This window comes from Squalius cephalus (genome assembly GCF_949319135.1).
Source record: "Squalius cephalus genome assembly, chromosome: 1".
Taxonomy (NCBI): domain Eukaryota; kingdom Metazoa; phylum Chordata; class Actinopteri; order Cypriniformes; family Leuciscidae; genus Squalius; species Squalius cephalus.
In genome coordinates, this window is record NC_137122.1 from 332,501 (window position 1) to 347,500 (window position 15,000).

Genomic DNA, 15,000 nt, shown 5'->3' on the forward strand with positions numbered 1-15,000 from the left:
TGTGTGTGTGTGTGTGTGTGTGTGACTGGCGCTCAGGTAAGGTTGTAGCTGTCCTGCAGGTGAAACCTGGTTGGACAACATTTCTAAATTCTCTTGTCTTCTCGTTAGGGTGTGTGTCTGTCACACAGGGTGTGTTGTGTGTGTGTGTATTTACTCACTGAGAATCACAGAAACACATTTCACAAAAAACCACAGCAAAGACCGAAAACAACAGGAATACATCAAGTGTTTGGTGTTTTTGTGGATCCGGGCAACAAAATATCTCAGACACCAAGCATTCTTTCAACATCTCACCAACTATTCATAATCAAATTATAACTTTCATATATAATATGAATATAGGATATCAGTGGTGACTCCATGATGTGTCTCACGTCCTGATTTTAAATCCAGCATTAAAGCTTTCAGTGGCTGATGTGAGTGATGGTCTGTGAGAGGGCGTGGATCATCTGTATTCATAGACTCAATACAGGACGATATTAACCAATGAATCACACAGAGAGAACAGGGTTAGGAGGAAAGTGTGTGTGTGTGTGTGTGTGTGTGTGTTAGAGAGAGAGAGAGAGAGAGAGAGAGACAGTGGTTGGTGTTATCAGTTACACAAAGTTTTCACAGAGCCAGCGGGAAAAGGGCTAGTCAGGACCTTCCTAAACACCACACCCTTTGAAAGAGCAACACTACAGGAATGAGAGGGAGGGGCGGAGCCAGGGGCGGGGCCTATTAGAGAGCAGCTGGAGGGATAGTCCAGGGAATGGGGAGTAATGAGACGAAGGGGCGGGGCCAGGGGGAGGGACCAGCTAGAGAGCGGCTGGTAGGATAGATCAGGGAAAAGGCAGTAATGAGGGTGAGGGGGTGGAGCCAGGGGCGGGGCCTATTAGAGAGCAGCTGGTGGGATAGTTAAAGGAATGGGGAGTAATGAGAGGGAGGGGCGGAGCCAGGGGCGGGGCCTATTAGAGAGCGGCTGGTGGGATAGTTCAGGGAATGGGGAGTAATGAGACGAAGGGGCGGGGCCAGGGGCGGGGCCTGTTAGAGAGCGGCTGGTGGGATAGTTCAGGGAATGGGCAGTAATGAGAGTGAGGGGGCGGGGTCGGGGGTGGGCCCTGTTAGAGAGCGGCTGGTGGGATAGTTCAGGGAATGGGCAGTAATGAGAGTGAGGGGGCGGGTCCAGGGGTGGGGCCTGTTAGAGAGCGGCTGGTGGGATAGTTTAGAGTAAAGATCTCCAGCGACACAGATCTCATCTGGAAGTGTGCAGTTGCTCTCCTCCAGTGATCGGCCTTCTGTTATTCAGCAGGTAAGATCTGAAACTCTTCTCAGTCTCTCTACTCCTCCGCTCGGGAGCTCTGAGGGGATTCCAGGCTTCACAACACTAGTTAAGAGAGTGTGTGTGAGTGTGTGTTGGTGTGTGAGAGCATGTGTCCGGCTGAGAGGAGTGTGTTTGGTCAGTGAGAGCCTGAGCTGATGTTCTTCTGTGTGATATATGGGAAATCCTGAGAAACATGGGAATCGGAGTGTCTGAAGTGGGACAGATGGGAAGAGAGGAGGGACGCTTAAGGAGAGGCATTTCTGTGCAATGCTGAAGACATGTTTCAACCCATCGAGCTGTAACAACACTTGATCCGCTCATTCATACCTGCTGAACACACACACACACACACACCCTCTGAACAGGGCGGGTTCCCTGTGCTGCTGTTGAAGTGTGCTGAACCTAACCTCAGTGTGTGTTCCTCTCTCTGTCTGTCAGTCATGTTGGTGTTACTCGCTGCCATCTTCTTCCTCCACCTCTCCTGCATCGCTCTGCTGCTGGCCGCCACCATCCATAACGTGAGTTACACACACACACACACACACACACACACACACACACTTAATTATTCATCTGCTTACTACATTAAATTAAGTTTTCATCTTCAGCTTAGGAACATGCGTCAGTAACAGACTCTATGTGTGATTTAGCGTCAGCAGTGTTTGGAAACTGTGAGAAAATTAAGCACAAAATGAAGTAATCGAGGACATGTGTTACATGACAGGACAGAGCAATATTGATATGATCCACATTCACACTAAAGTTGAAGCTTCTTGATGAAACTGTGTGGTTTAATGATACTGGAAGAACTGAACGCAGAACTGACATTTGAGTAGAAATCCGTTGAATGACGTCTCTCTTGCTCCTGCTGATATGATGATGTTTGTTTGTGTGTGTGTGTGTGTGTGTGTGTGTGTGTGTGTGTGTGTGTGTGTGTGTGTGTGTGTGTGTGTGTGTGTGTTTGTGTTTGTGTGTGTGTGTGTGTGTGTGTGTGTGTGTGTGTGTAGGCCTGGTGGATGACCGACAACGTGTCCACTGATATCTGGGCTCGCTGGACTCTGATAGGCGGACAGTGGAACTACACTGAGATTCCTAACGTCAGTGCCAAAGGTCTGAACACACACATATTCATCAGTTTAGTCATTGATCTGAATCACAACAACAGTCACACACACACACACACACACTGAGAGTTTGCCAATCACTCATTCCTCTCTCATTTTAAATGCCAAATGTTTTCCGAATGGCTGGGACTTTATTTTGTTGTGCAGTATTTTCAGCAGTTTCTGTAGACTTTACTTTTTTAACGTTTAGTAACACTAGTAATATTTCAGAAGCTGGATCAGATGTATCTGCTGAAGAGCTGACAAACACACTTTCTTTAATGCTTCATCCACTCACACCAATAGGCCGTCAGAAGCTGCTGTTGAGTTTCTAATTCACTTCTGGTTCTACTGTATATGGAGCCCTAGTGTTCTTGTCTCAATATCAAAGAACCCAAAAAGCTTCTATATACTGTAAGAGGAAATGTCTTAAATTAGTAATTACATGATTCATGGGTTATTTCCAGTGTTGGGGAAAGTTACTTTTAACTTACTTTTAACTTACATACTTTTTATGGAAAGTAATGTTAAACGTTACTTTTGCGTAACCTTTTCTCACCTGGGCTGGGCTTGCTTGTTGTTTTAAATAACACACCAAAAAAAACATTCTTGAAATAGTATTTAAGGTGAACATAAAGCCCGAAGGAAATGCAAAGTCATTCAATAAATAGGAAATCAAAGTAACTTACTTATTTGAAAAAGTAACTAAAATGTTTTTTAATGTAAATTTTAAAGTAATGTTACTTACGTTACAATGTTACGTGCAACATTGGTTATTTCAAAAAAAAAAATTCAAGTATGTTTATGAACTGTTTAAAAATGAATTTAAACACAATGAATGAATTAAAACTAAAAGGTTCTCTACACGGAATCTTGTAAGGCTCTACACAGAAGCGTTCCTCCTAAGCGTGTGGTTTAACTGTAGTTCTCTGCAGCTCAGACACTCACGTGCAGTTAGGGTTAGGGTAAGGTTAGTTAGTGGGTAACTCATCATTACAAGTAACTAGTTCTAGACTAAATGTGAACATGCATTTACTCATCTCACTTACAAGAAAACATTCAGAGTGCCTCAAAATGACTAAAAACAGTAAAATGAATTCTCAGAATTTTATGCAAAACTTTTATAATTAACTAGATTAAATGACACAAATATACTTTATGTATTTAATCTCACTTTATTAACCAATGTCTTTGTTGCTGACCTTCAATGATCTAATTCAACCATACAAATAAGCAAAAATTACTTTAGATTAGATTTAGAAATAAGGAGTGTTGAAATTCCTTCTCCTGTATCCTATTGTTTTATAATCGAGAATAACAGAAGCTGAAAGGTTTATTTGAGTGGCGCCCTCTACTGTACTGTACTCTACTGTACTCTACCTCTACTGTACTCTATCTCCAATGTACTCTACTGTACTCTACTGTACTCTACCTCTACTGTACTCTATCTCAATGTACTCTACTGTACTCTACCTCTACTGTACTCTACCTCTACTGTACTCTACCTCTACTGTACTCTATCTCCAATGTACTCTACTTTACTCTACTGTACTCTACCTCTACTGTACTCTATCTCCAATGTACTCTACTGTACTCTACTGTACTCTACCTCTACTGTACTCTATCTCAATGTACTCTACTGTACTCTACCTCTACTGTACTCTACCTCTACTGTACTCTACTGTACTCTATCTCAATGTACTCTACTGTACTCTACTGTACACTACCTCTACTGTACTCTACTGTACTCTACCTCTACTGTACTCTACCTCTACTGTACTCTACTGTACTGTACTCTACTGTACTCTACCTCTACTGCACTCTACCTCTACTGTACTCTACTGTACTCTACCTCTACTGTACTCTACTGTACTCTACCTCTACTGTACTCTACCTCTACTGTACTCTACTGTACTGTACACTACTGTACTCTATCTCTACTGCACTCTACCTCTACTGTACTCTACTGTACTGTACTCTACTGTACTCTACCTCTACTGTACTCTATCTCTACTGCACTCTACCTCTACTGTACTCTACTGTACTGTACTCTACTGTACTCTACCTCTACTGTACTCTACTGTACTCTATCTCTACTGTACTCTACTGTACTCTATATCTAATGTACTCTGCTGTACTCTACTGTACACTACTGTGCTCTACCTCTACTGTACTCTATCTCTACTGCACTCTACTGTACTCTACCTCTACTGTACTCTACTGTACACTACTGTACTCTATCTCTACTGCACTCTACCTCTACTGTACTCTACTGTACTGTACTCTACTCTACTGTACTCTACCTCTACTGTACTCTACTGTACTCTATCTCTACTGCACTCTACCTCTACTGTACTGTACTCTAACTCTACTGTACTCTACTGTACTCTACCTCTACTGTACTCTACCTCTACTGTACTCTACTGTATGCTACCTCTACTGTACGCTACCTCTACTGTACTCTACTGTACTCTACCTCTACTGTACTCTACCTCTACTGTGCTCTACCTCTACTGTACTCTACTGCACTCTACCTCTACTGTACTCTACTGCACTCTACCTCTAATGTACTCTACTGTACTCTACTGTGCTCTACCTCTACTGTACTGTACTCTACTGTGCTCTACCTCTACTGTACACTACTGTACTCTACCTCTACTGTACTCTACTGTACTCTACCTCTACTGTACACTACTGTACTCTACCTCTACTGCACTCTACTGTACTCTACCTCTACTGTACTCTACCTCTACTGTACTCTACTGTATGCTACCTCTACTGTACGCTACCTCTACTGTACTCCACCCTACTGTACTCTACTGTACTCTACTGTACCCTACCTCTACTGTACTCTACTGTACACTACTGTACTCTACTGTACTCTACCTCTACTGTACACTAATGTACTCTACCTCTACTACACTCTACTGTACTCTACCTCTACTGTACTCCACTGCACACTACTGTACTCCACCTATACTGTACTCTACCTCTACTGTACACTACTGTACTCTACCTCTACTGTACTCTACCTCTACTGCACTCTACTGTACTCTACCTCTACTGTACTCTACTGTACTCTACCTCTACTGTACTCTACCTCTACTGTACACTGCTGTACTCTACCTCTACTGTACTCTACCTCTACTGTACACTACCTCTACTGTACTCTACCTCTACTGCACTCTACTGTACTCTACCTCTACTGTACACTACTGTACTCTACCTCTACTGTACTCTACCTCTACTATACACTACCTCTACTGTACTCTACCTCCACTGCACTCTACTGTACTCTACCTCTCCTGTACTCTACCTCCATTGCACTCTACTGTACTCTACTGTACTCTACTGTACTCTACCTCCACTGCACTCTACTGTACTCTACCTCTACTGCACTCTACTGTACGCTACCTCTACTGTACGCTACCTCTACTGTACTCTATCTCTACTGTACTCTACCCCTACTGTACTATATTGTCCTCTACGGTACTCTACCTCTAATGTACTCTACCTCTACTGTAATCTACTGTACTCTACCTCTAATGCACACCACTGTACTCTACCTCTACTGTACTCTACTTCCACTGTACACTACTGTACTCTACTGTTCTCAACCTCTACTGTACTCTACCTCTACTGTACACTACTGTACACTACTGTACTCTGTTCTCAACCTCTACTGTACTCTGCCTCTACTGTACAGTAGTAAATGTGAATTTCCTTCAGCCTGAGGCTTATTCACTTCACTTTTTGGAAGGGCCTTTAAATTTGCCAAAAATATAACTTTTTTTGTTTTGACGAAAAGCAAGACCAAGCAAGCAAAAACAAACAAGCAAGTTCAACCCAGGTGAGAAAAAGTAACCCAAAAGTAACGTAACACATTACTTTCCATAAAAAGTAACTAAGCAACACAATTAGTTACTTTTTTTGGGAGTGCTCAATATTGTAATGCATTACTTTTAAAAGTAACTTTTCACGTACAAAGTTACTTTGATGTTTCAGCTCAGACACTCACGTGTGTGTGTGTTGTGTTGATGTTTCAGCTCAGACACTCACATGTGTGTGTGTTGTGTTGATGTTTCAGAGTATCTGCAGGCGGTTCAGGCCAGCTCTGTGCTCGCGTGCATCTTCTGCATCCTGGGCCTGTTCGTGTTCGTGGCTCAGCTCTACACACTACCTAAAGGAAAACGCTTTCTGTTCACTGGAGCCTTCCAGCTGCTGGCCTGTGAGTGACACACACACACATATATATAATTAAACATAAATATATAATTTAGTATGTTTATTAAACCATTTCCCTCATGGGGACCGCTGGCTGGACCCCACAATGGAGGTGATTTTAGGTTTTACTATACTTGTGGGGACATTTGGTTCCCACAATGTAATATAAACCAAACACACACATCACACACATACACACACACACGCACACACACACGCACAGACACACACTCACTCACTCACTCACTCACTCACTCACTCACTCACTCACTCACTCACAGACTGCTTGTGTTCCTCAGTTCTGTGCATCATGATCGCGGCCTCCATCTACAGTGCATCCGGAAAGTATTCACAGCGCTTCACTTTGTCCACATTTTATGTTACAGCCTTATTCAAAAATGGATTAAATTCTGCAAAATTCTACAAACAATACCCCATAATGACAACGTCAAAGACATTTGTTTGAAATCTTTGCACATTTATTAAAAATAAAAAACGAAAAAAATCACATGTACATAAGTATTCACAGCCTTTGCTCAATACTTTGTTGAAGCGCCTTTGGCACCAATTACAGCCTCAAGTGTTTTTGAGTATGATGCTGCAAGCTGAAAGCACACCTATTTTTGGGCAGTTTCTCCCATTCTTACTTGCAGAACCTCTCAAGCTCCATCAGGTTGGATGGGGAGTGTCGGTGCACAGCCATCTTCAGATCTCTCCAGAGACGCTCAATCGGGTTCGAGTCTGAGCTCTGGCTGGGCCACTCAAAGACATTCCCAGAGTTGTCCCGGAGCCACTCCTCTTTTATCTTGGCTGTGTGCTGAGGGTCGTTGTCCTGTTGGAAGATGAACTGTCTCCCCAGTCTGAGATCCAGAGCTCTGGAGCAGGTTTCCATCAAGGACATCTCTGTACATTCATCTTTCCCTCAATCCTGACGAGTCTCCCAGTTCCCCATCTTTCTCTCGATCCTGACCAGTCTCCCAGTTCCTCATCTTCCCTCGATCCTGATGAGTCTCCCAGTTTCTTATCTTACCCTCGATCCTGACGAGTCTCCCAGTTCTACCAGAAAGACTTGGAGAATAGATATTGTACAAACGTGCATTTATTAGTGACCCAGCAAGCAATATGTGCAATAAAGTATTTGGCGTAGGTCCCGTCCATAACTCGCAATCCGAGGGTACGGATTCAGCATTTCCTGCCTGAAGATGAAGGCAGGGGCGCAGCCGACCCCCTGTGAGGTATTGGAAGGGACCGTCCTGGTGGTGGTGGGGAGGTTGGAGGGGAAGGGGCCATCCTGCCGTGGTAGAGAAGATGGAGTAAAGACAATCTTGATGGTGGAGGGAAGAACCATCTAGGTGGTGGTGGGGTGGATGGTGGTGAGTGAAGCGTTCAGCATCTGCGAACTCAGACAAGTGTAAGTACAGGTCCTTTATACTTCTAGTATTAGACGTGATTGGATAGATGAGAAGGTGATAAGTGACGCAACAACTGAGTCTTCCTGGCAAAACTTACGCTAAAGCTTTCATTTCCTCATCTTTCCCTCGATCCTGACGAGTCTCCCAGTTCCCCATCTTACGCTCGATCCTGACGAGTCTCCTAGTTCCTCATCTTTCCCTCGATCCTGACGAGTCTCCCAGTTCCCCATCTTACCCTCGATCCTGACGAGTCTCCCAGTTCCTCATCTTTCCCTCGATCCTGACGAGTCTCCCAGTTCCTCATCTTTCCCTCGATCCTGACGAGTCTCCCAGTTCCCCATCTTACCCTCGATCCTGACGAGTCTCCCAGTTCCCCATCTTACCCTCGATCCTGACGAGTCTCCCAGTTCCTCATCTTTCCCTCGATCCTGACGAGTCTCCCAGTTCCTCATCTTTCTCTCGATCCTGACGAGTCTCCTAGTTCCTCATCTTTCCCTCGATCCTGACGAGTCTCCCAGTTCCCCATCTTACCCTCGATCCTGACGAGTCTCCCAGTTCCTCATCTTTCCCTCGATCCTGACGAGTCTCCCAGTTCCTCATCTTTCCCTCGATCCTGACGAGTCTCCCAGTTCCTCATCTTACCCTCGATCCTGACGAGTCTCCCAGTTCCCCATCTTACCCTCGATCCTGACGAGTCTCCCAGTTCCTCATCTTTCCCTCGATCCTGACGAGTCTCCCAGTTCCTCATCTTTCTCTCGATCCTGACGAGTCTTCTAGTTCCTCATCTTTCTCTCGATCCTGACGAGTCTCCCAGTTCCTCATCTTTCCCTCGATCCTGACGAGTCTCCCAGTTCCCCATCTTACCCTCGATCCTGACGAGTCTCCCAGTTCCTCATCTTTCCCTTGATCCTGACGAGTCTCCCAGTTCCTCATCTTCCCTCGATCCTGACGAGTCTTCCAGTTCCTCATCTTCCCTCGATCCTGACCAGTCTCCCAGTTCCTCATCTTACCTCGATCCTGACGAGTCTCTGACGAGTCTCCCAGTTCCTCATCTTTCCCTTGATCCTGACAAGTCTCCCAGTTCCTCATCTTCCCCTCAATCCTGACGAGTCTCCCAGTTCCTCATCTTTCTCTCGATCCTGACGAGTCTCCCAGTTCCTCATCTTCCCTCGATCCTGACGAGTCTTCCAGTTCCTCATCTTCCCTCGATCCTGACCAGACTCCCAGTTCCTCATCTTACCTCGATCCTGACGAGTCTCTGACGAGTCTCCCAGTTCCTCATCTTTCCCTTGATCCTGACAAGTCTCCCAGTTCCTCATCTTCCCCTCAATCCTGACGAGTCTCCCAGTTCCTCATCTTTCTCTCGATCCTGACGAGTTTCCTAGTTTCTCATCTTTCCCTTGATCCTGACGAGTCTCCCAGTCCCTCATCTTTTCCTCGATCCTGACGAGTCTCCCAGTTCCTCATCTTTTCTTTGATCCTGGCGAGTCTCCCAGTTCCTCATCTTTCCCTTGATTCTGACGAGTCTCCCAGTTCCTCATCTTTCCCTCAATCCTGACGAGTCTCCCAGTTCCTCATCTTTTCCTCGATCCTGACGAGTCTTCTAGTTCCTCATCTTTCCCTTGATCCTGACAAGTCTCCCAGTTCCTCATCTTTCTCTCGATCCTGACGAGTCTTCTAGTTCCTCATCTTTCCCTTGATCCTGACAAGTCTCCCAGTTCCTCATCTTTTCCTCTATCCTGACCAGTCTTCTAGTTCCTCATCTTTCCCTCGATCCTGACGAGTCTCCCAGTTCCTCATCTTACCCTTGATCCTGATGAGTCTCCCAGTTCCTCATCTTTTCCTCGATCAATCAAAGAGTTCAATCTTTGTTTCATCAGACCAGAGAATGTTGTTTCTCATGATCTGAGAGTCCTTCAGATGCATTTTGGCAAACTCCAGGCGGGCTGTCCTGTGCCTTTACTGAGGAGTGGCTTCCGTCTGATTGGTGGAGAGCTGCAGAGATGGTTGTTCTTCTGGAAGGTTCTCAGGTCTGATTGGTGCAGTGCTGTAGAGATGGTTGTTCTTCTGGAAGGTTCTCAGGTCTGATTGGTGCAGTGCTGTAGAGATGGTTGTTCTTCTGGAAGGTTCTCCTCTCTCCACAGAGAAACGCTGGAGCTCTGTCAGAGTGACCATCGTGTTCTTGGTCTCCTCCCTGACTGAGGCCCTTCTCCCCAGATCTGCAGAAATGTTTCTGTACCCTTCCTCAGGTCTGGGCCTCGATACAATCCTGTCTCGGAGCTCTACAGACAATTCCTTGGACTTCATGGCTTGGTTTGTGCTCTGGCATGCACTGTTAACTGTGGGGCCTTATATAAACAGGTGTGTGCCTTTCCAAATCATGTCCAATCAACTGAGTTTACCAACGGTGGACTCCAATCCAGTCGTAGAAAGATCTCAAGGATGATCGGTGGAAACGGGATGCACCTGAATTTTAAGTGTCATGGCAAAGGCTGTACATGTGATTTTTTTCGTTTTTTAATTTTTTTAATAAAATTTGCAAAGATTTAAAACAAACTTCTTTCACGTTGTCATTATGGGGTATTGTTTGTAGAATTTTGCGGAAAATAATGCATTTAATCCATTTTTGAATAACATAACAAAATGTAGAAAAAGTGAAGCGCTGTGAACACTTTCTGGATGCACTGTACACTCACACACTCACTCACTCACTGCTTGTGCTCTTCAGTTCTGTGCATCATGATTGCGGCCTCCATCTACACGGACATCTTCCATAAGGACGAGCAGAACGGCTGGTACGGAGCCTCCTTCATCCTGGCCTGGATCTCCGTCTGCCTCACCTTCCTCTCCTGCATCACCTACTTCATCCTGCGCAAGAAAACTGCGTGAAGAACAACACACACACACACACACACACTCTCAAAGACTACATGACAAACACACACACTCTCCATCAGCAGATCTTTAAACGCTTGTGTTGTTTCATCCTTTAGTCTCAGGCTGTGCTCGAGTGTTTCAGAGCATCTGCAGATCAACATATGATTATATAGATGGATGTAATCTTAGAGACATACAGAGTCTAAATCACTCATCATTTCTCACATCAAGCCCCATAAACACATGGGTGATTCTTTAGATTACCTCAAAACACTTCTGCAAACGGTTTGTTTCTATGTTAAAACATTTAGCAAGTGTCCTGAACTAAAGATCTGATCTGGGCTTTAGTCACTTTGGATTTTGTCAATTTAAGCATTTAATTGTTGGTCACTGCAAAAGACAACATGAAATAACTGATTTGAATTAAAAATGGCTTTTTATTTTGTACAATAAATAATTTCATCACGATTAATAAGACCCATGATATAGAGACATGTTGGCATATTTGAACAACTTTTAGAGTTTGGGAATCTTTAATAAATCCGATCCTTTAAAACTGAAGTCGATGGAAAATGTCCCCAAATGGAAAAATCTCCAACATTTATTTCAAGATAATTCTGTCACTTTGTTTTACATGGAATAATGTATTGATGTTTGTTGACTGTTGATGTTTTCTGATGAAAGCAACTTTAGAGTCTAGTAATAATTAAAATATTAACAGCAAATATCAATAAAGCATACAGTTTATTGTTTATTTACAGAATGAAGTGGAATTTCTTCCTCAATGACAGTGTGAATATTTCAAAAGGGCAAAACTACATCACAAGAAAAAAAAAAAAAAAAAAAAAAAAGGAAATACATTTATATTTGCATGAAGAGTTGGTGTTTAGTTTTTCATTAAAAGTTTGGACAATGAGTTGAAACTGTAACTACTTTAATAGATAGAAACAGAAACACAGTACAGATGAACAGATCAGAGCGGGCTGAACTCCTCCGAACACTGAGACACAAAACTCAGCGGTGACGGAACAGAGAGCGATGGGGAGAGAGGGGCGTGGCTGGGCAAGATATGGGCGGGGTCAAGTGAAAGTTGTGAGAGAGGGGCGTGGCATGGTGAGTGAGGGGCGGGGCTGTGCGGTGTGGGGCTGGGCAAGAAATGGGTGGGGCCAAGTGACAGTTGCGAGCGAGGGGCGGGGCACGGGGAGCGAGGGGCGGGGCAGGCCGGAGGGGGCGGGAGCGGATCGCTGAAGTACGGAGACAGAGGCGAGAGCGACGGCGGCTGCGAGGGGAAGGTGAAGTTCCTGCAGGGGTAAAACACACTCCTGTTCTTGGGTCCCACCATCAGAAAGATCTTGGTGTAGTTGTTGAGCGTGGACACGCCGGACGACATGCAGCAGGTAAAGGCCACCCACGCCACACTAGCAAACACGAGACACAACGTCAGAAACGAGCACGAGACACTGCGTGAAAACATGTTAACACGGCTGGATAACACCACAGTACTGGGGTAATCTGAACTGAAGTTTCGTCTTTTCTCCTCTATTGTGCCTTATATCTGAGTGAAACGCTTCTGGAGGAAGAACAAATGAAGGCGGGGCTTGATTGATTGAATTGATTGAATGTTGGATGATTGTGGTTTGCTATTGGTGGATCTCATGTGAGTGACAGGTTGCCCCGCCCACATCATCAGAGAAGAGAAGTCACTGTTATTTTGATTCAAGATTACCAGGAACATGAATTTAACACAATAATGATGATGTGCACTGATAAATCATTTAGAATAAACACTTTATTCCATAAAAAAAAAAAAAAAAAAACATTGTAAAGTTACAGAAAAAAACTGTCCATCACATACTAAACGAGTCTGGGTCAATCACACACTATGACATTTTCTGTGAAATCTGCAGACTGACTTTCAGCAGTAAGTGTAAATGTGTGTGGTACTCACTAGAAGGCCCATGAGTATCCGTAACTGTGAGGCCTGAAGTCTTCAGGGCCGTTAGAGGCCGTCACCTGGAACACCTGCATATACATCATGTGAGCCACCATCCCCACCAGCCCTGAGACACAGAGACACGCTCAGACAGAGTGTGTGTGTGTGTGTGTGTGTGTGTGTGTGTGTGTGTGTGTGTGTGTGTGTGTGTCAAGTCAAGTCAAGTCAAGTTTATTTATATAGCGCTTTTCACAACATAGGTTGTATCAAAGCAGCTTCACAGTATTAAATTAAAACAATACATCAATGTTTGTTTCTAGTGGAAAACGTCCACGTTTGGTAATGCTGATCAATAGTATCGTTGATTGATTAATTAAATTAAATATCCCCAAATATCCCCAACTGAGCAAGCCAAAGACAACAGTGGCAAGGAACCGAAAAACTCCATCAGGTGACCTAATGGAGAAAAAAAAACCTTGGGAGAACCCAGGCTCAGTCGGGGGCCAGTTCTCCTCTGGCGTTTATGAACTAGAGGTCGGATTTAACTGTAAGATTAAAAGTATTATATGAATGCCTGGCTGAAGAGATGCGTCTTTAATCTAGTTTTAAACTGGGAGAGCGAGTCTGAGCAACGAACAGTATCCGGAAGACTATTCCAGAGTTTTGGAGCTAAATGTGAAAATGCTCTCCCTCCTTTGGTGGATCTGGATATCCTAGGTATGACCAAAAGCCTCGAATTTAGTGATCTTAAAGAGCGCAATGGATTATAGGGCGATAGAAGATCCGTTAAATAGACTGGAGCTAAGCCGTTTAGATAATTGAGGCTGAATTATAAGGCGCGATTGAGGATTGAACGTTTACAATTGTGGTTCTGATGTTTTCTATTTTCTCAGTGAAGAAGTTCATGAAATCATTACTACTAAACTGTAACGGGATATTTTGTTCGGGTGATGTCTGTTTATTTGTTAGTCTAGCCACGGTGTTAAATAAAAACCTAGGATTATTTTGGTTATTTTCTATTAGTTTGCGGAGGTGCTCAGCCCTGGCCGCTTTTAGGGCCTTTTTATAACGTGACATACTGTCTTTCCATGCGATTCTAAAGACCTGTAAATTAGTTTGTTTCCATTTACGCTCTAAATTACGGGTTTCTCTCTTTAGAACATGCATAGTATTGTTGTACCATGGTGCTTTACTTTTCTCTCTGACCTTTTTTAATCTAATAGGTGCAACAATATCCAATGTTCTGGAGAGAATGGTGCTCATAGTGCTAGTTAGTTCTTCTAGTTCATCTGTTTGTTTGGGTTCACTGAGCAGCTGAGACAGATCAGATAAGCTATTTGAGAAATTATCTATGGTGGATGGAAGGATTGTTCTGCCTAATCGATAACGCGGCGCAGCATGACATATTATAGCAGTACGTAATATGCAAGTTACCATGTAATGGTCAGTGACATCATCACTTTGTGGAATGATATCTATATCGGTTGGATCGGTTCCATGTGATATAATTAAATCGAGTGTATGATTAAGACGATGAGTGGGACCAGTGACGTTTTGCTTGACCCCAAAGGAGTTTAATAAATCTGTAAACGCAGCCCCTAAAGCATCATTTTGATTATCTACGTGTATGTTAAATTCTCCAACAATTAATGCTTTATCGACATTGACCAATAGGTCTGAGAGAAAATCTGCAAACTCTTTTAGGAAATCAGCGTAAGGCCCTGGCGGTCTATATACGGTAGCCAAGGCTAGAGATAATAGGGGTGTTTTTCTAACATCTAAGAGCGTAACATTTAGTACAAGTACTTCAAACGAAATAAACTTATAACCCGTTTTCTGAGTAACATTGAGAATATCTCTATAGATTGTTGCAACACCGCCGCCACGACCAATCAGACGGGGCTCATGCTTATAGGAGTATCCTGATGGAGTAGACTCATTTAGACCGAATTAATCATTTGGTTTAAGCCAGGTGTGTGTGTGTGAGTGAGTGTGTGATGGGTCGGTTTAGGGGTCGGGTTAGTGTGTGTGTGTGTGCGTGTGTGAGTGTGTGTGTGTGTGTGTGTGTGTGTGTGTGTGTGTGTGTGTGTGTGTGTGTGTGTGTGAGTGCGTGTGTGTGTGAGAGAGTGTGTGTGTGTGAGTGTGTGT

The 15,000-nt window shown here is 44.0% G+C and overlaps 3 protein-coding genes across 4 annotated transcripts in view; 1 reads left to right on the plus strand and 2 right to left on the minus strand.

Annotated features, from left to right (window-relative positions):
• Nucleotides 1-1,137: 1,137 nt before the first annotated feature.
• On the plus strand, nucleotides 1,138-11,673 carry LOC307169782 (epithelial membrane protein 1). Of its 2 annotated transcripts, none has more exons than XM_079890600.1 (5): nucleotides 1,138-1,291; nucleotides 1,742-1,821; nucleotides 2,311-2,413; nucleotides 6,494-6,634; nucleotides 10,771-11,673. In XM_079890600.1, the coding sequence occupies exons 2-5, from the start codon at nucleotides 1,744-1,746 to the stop codon at nucleotides 10,929-10,931; spliced, it is 483 nt and encodes a 160-aa protein (XP_079746726.1). In that variant the 5' UTR covers nucleotides 1,138-1,291; nucleotides 1,742-1,743; the 3' UTR covers nucleotides 10,932-11,673. The 2 variants fall into 2 exon arrangements, with proteins under 2 accessions (XP_079746726.1, XP_079746725.1); XM_079890599.1 differs by lacking the exon at nucleotides 10,771-11,673 and adding an exon at nucleotides 6,930-7,111 and having other exon boundaries at nucleotides 1,193-1,291.
• tcf20 (transcription factor 20) overlaps nucleotides 6,835-15,000 on the minus strand; it is a 73,067-nt gene continuing 64,901 nt past the window's right edge. Inside the window, exon 7 of the transcript XR_013823143.1 lies at nucleotides 6,835-6,915. The gene's annotated coding sequence lies outside the window, so the exon portion shown is untranslated. The remainder of the gene's footprint in view (nucleotides 6,916-15,000) is intronic.
• gsg1 (germ cell associated 1) overlaps nucleotides 11,070-15,000 on the minus strand; it is a 14,045-nt gene continuing 10,114 nt past the window's right edge. The window contains exons 5-6 of the mRNA XM_079890449.1: nucleotides 12,868-12,979; nucleotides 11,070-12,337 (exon numbers count right to left, since the gene is read on the minus strand). Of these exons, the coding sequence (XP_079746575.1) occupies nucleotides 11,893-12,337; nucleotides 12,868-12,979 (557 nt within the window). The 3' untranslated portion in view covers nucleotides 11,070-11,892. The remainder of the gene's footprint in view (nucleotides 12,338-12,867; nucleotides 12,980-15,000) is intronic.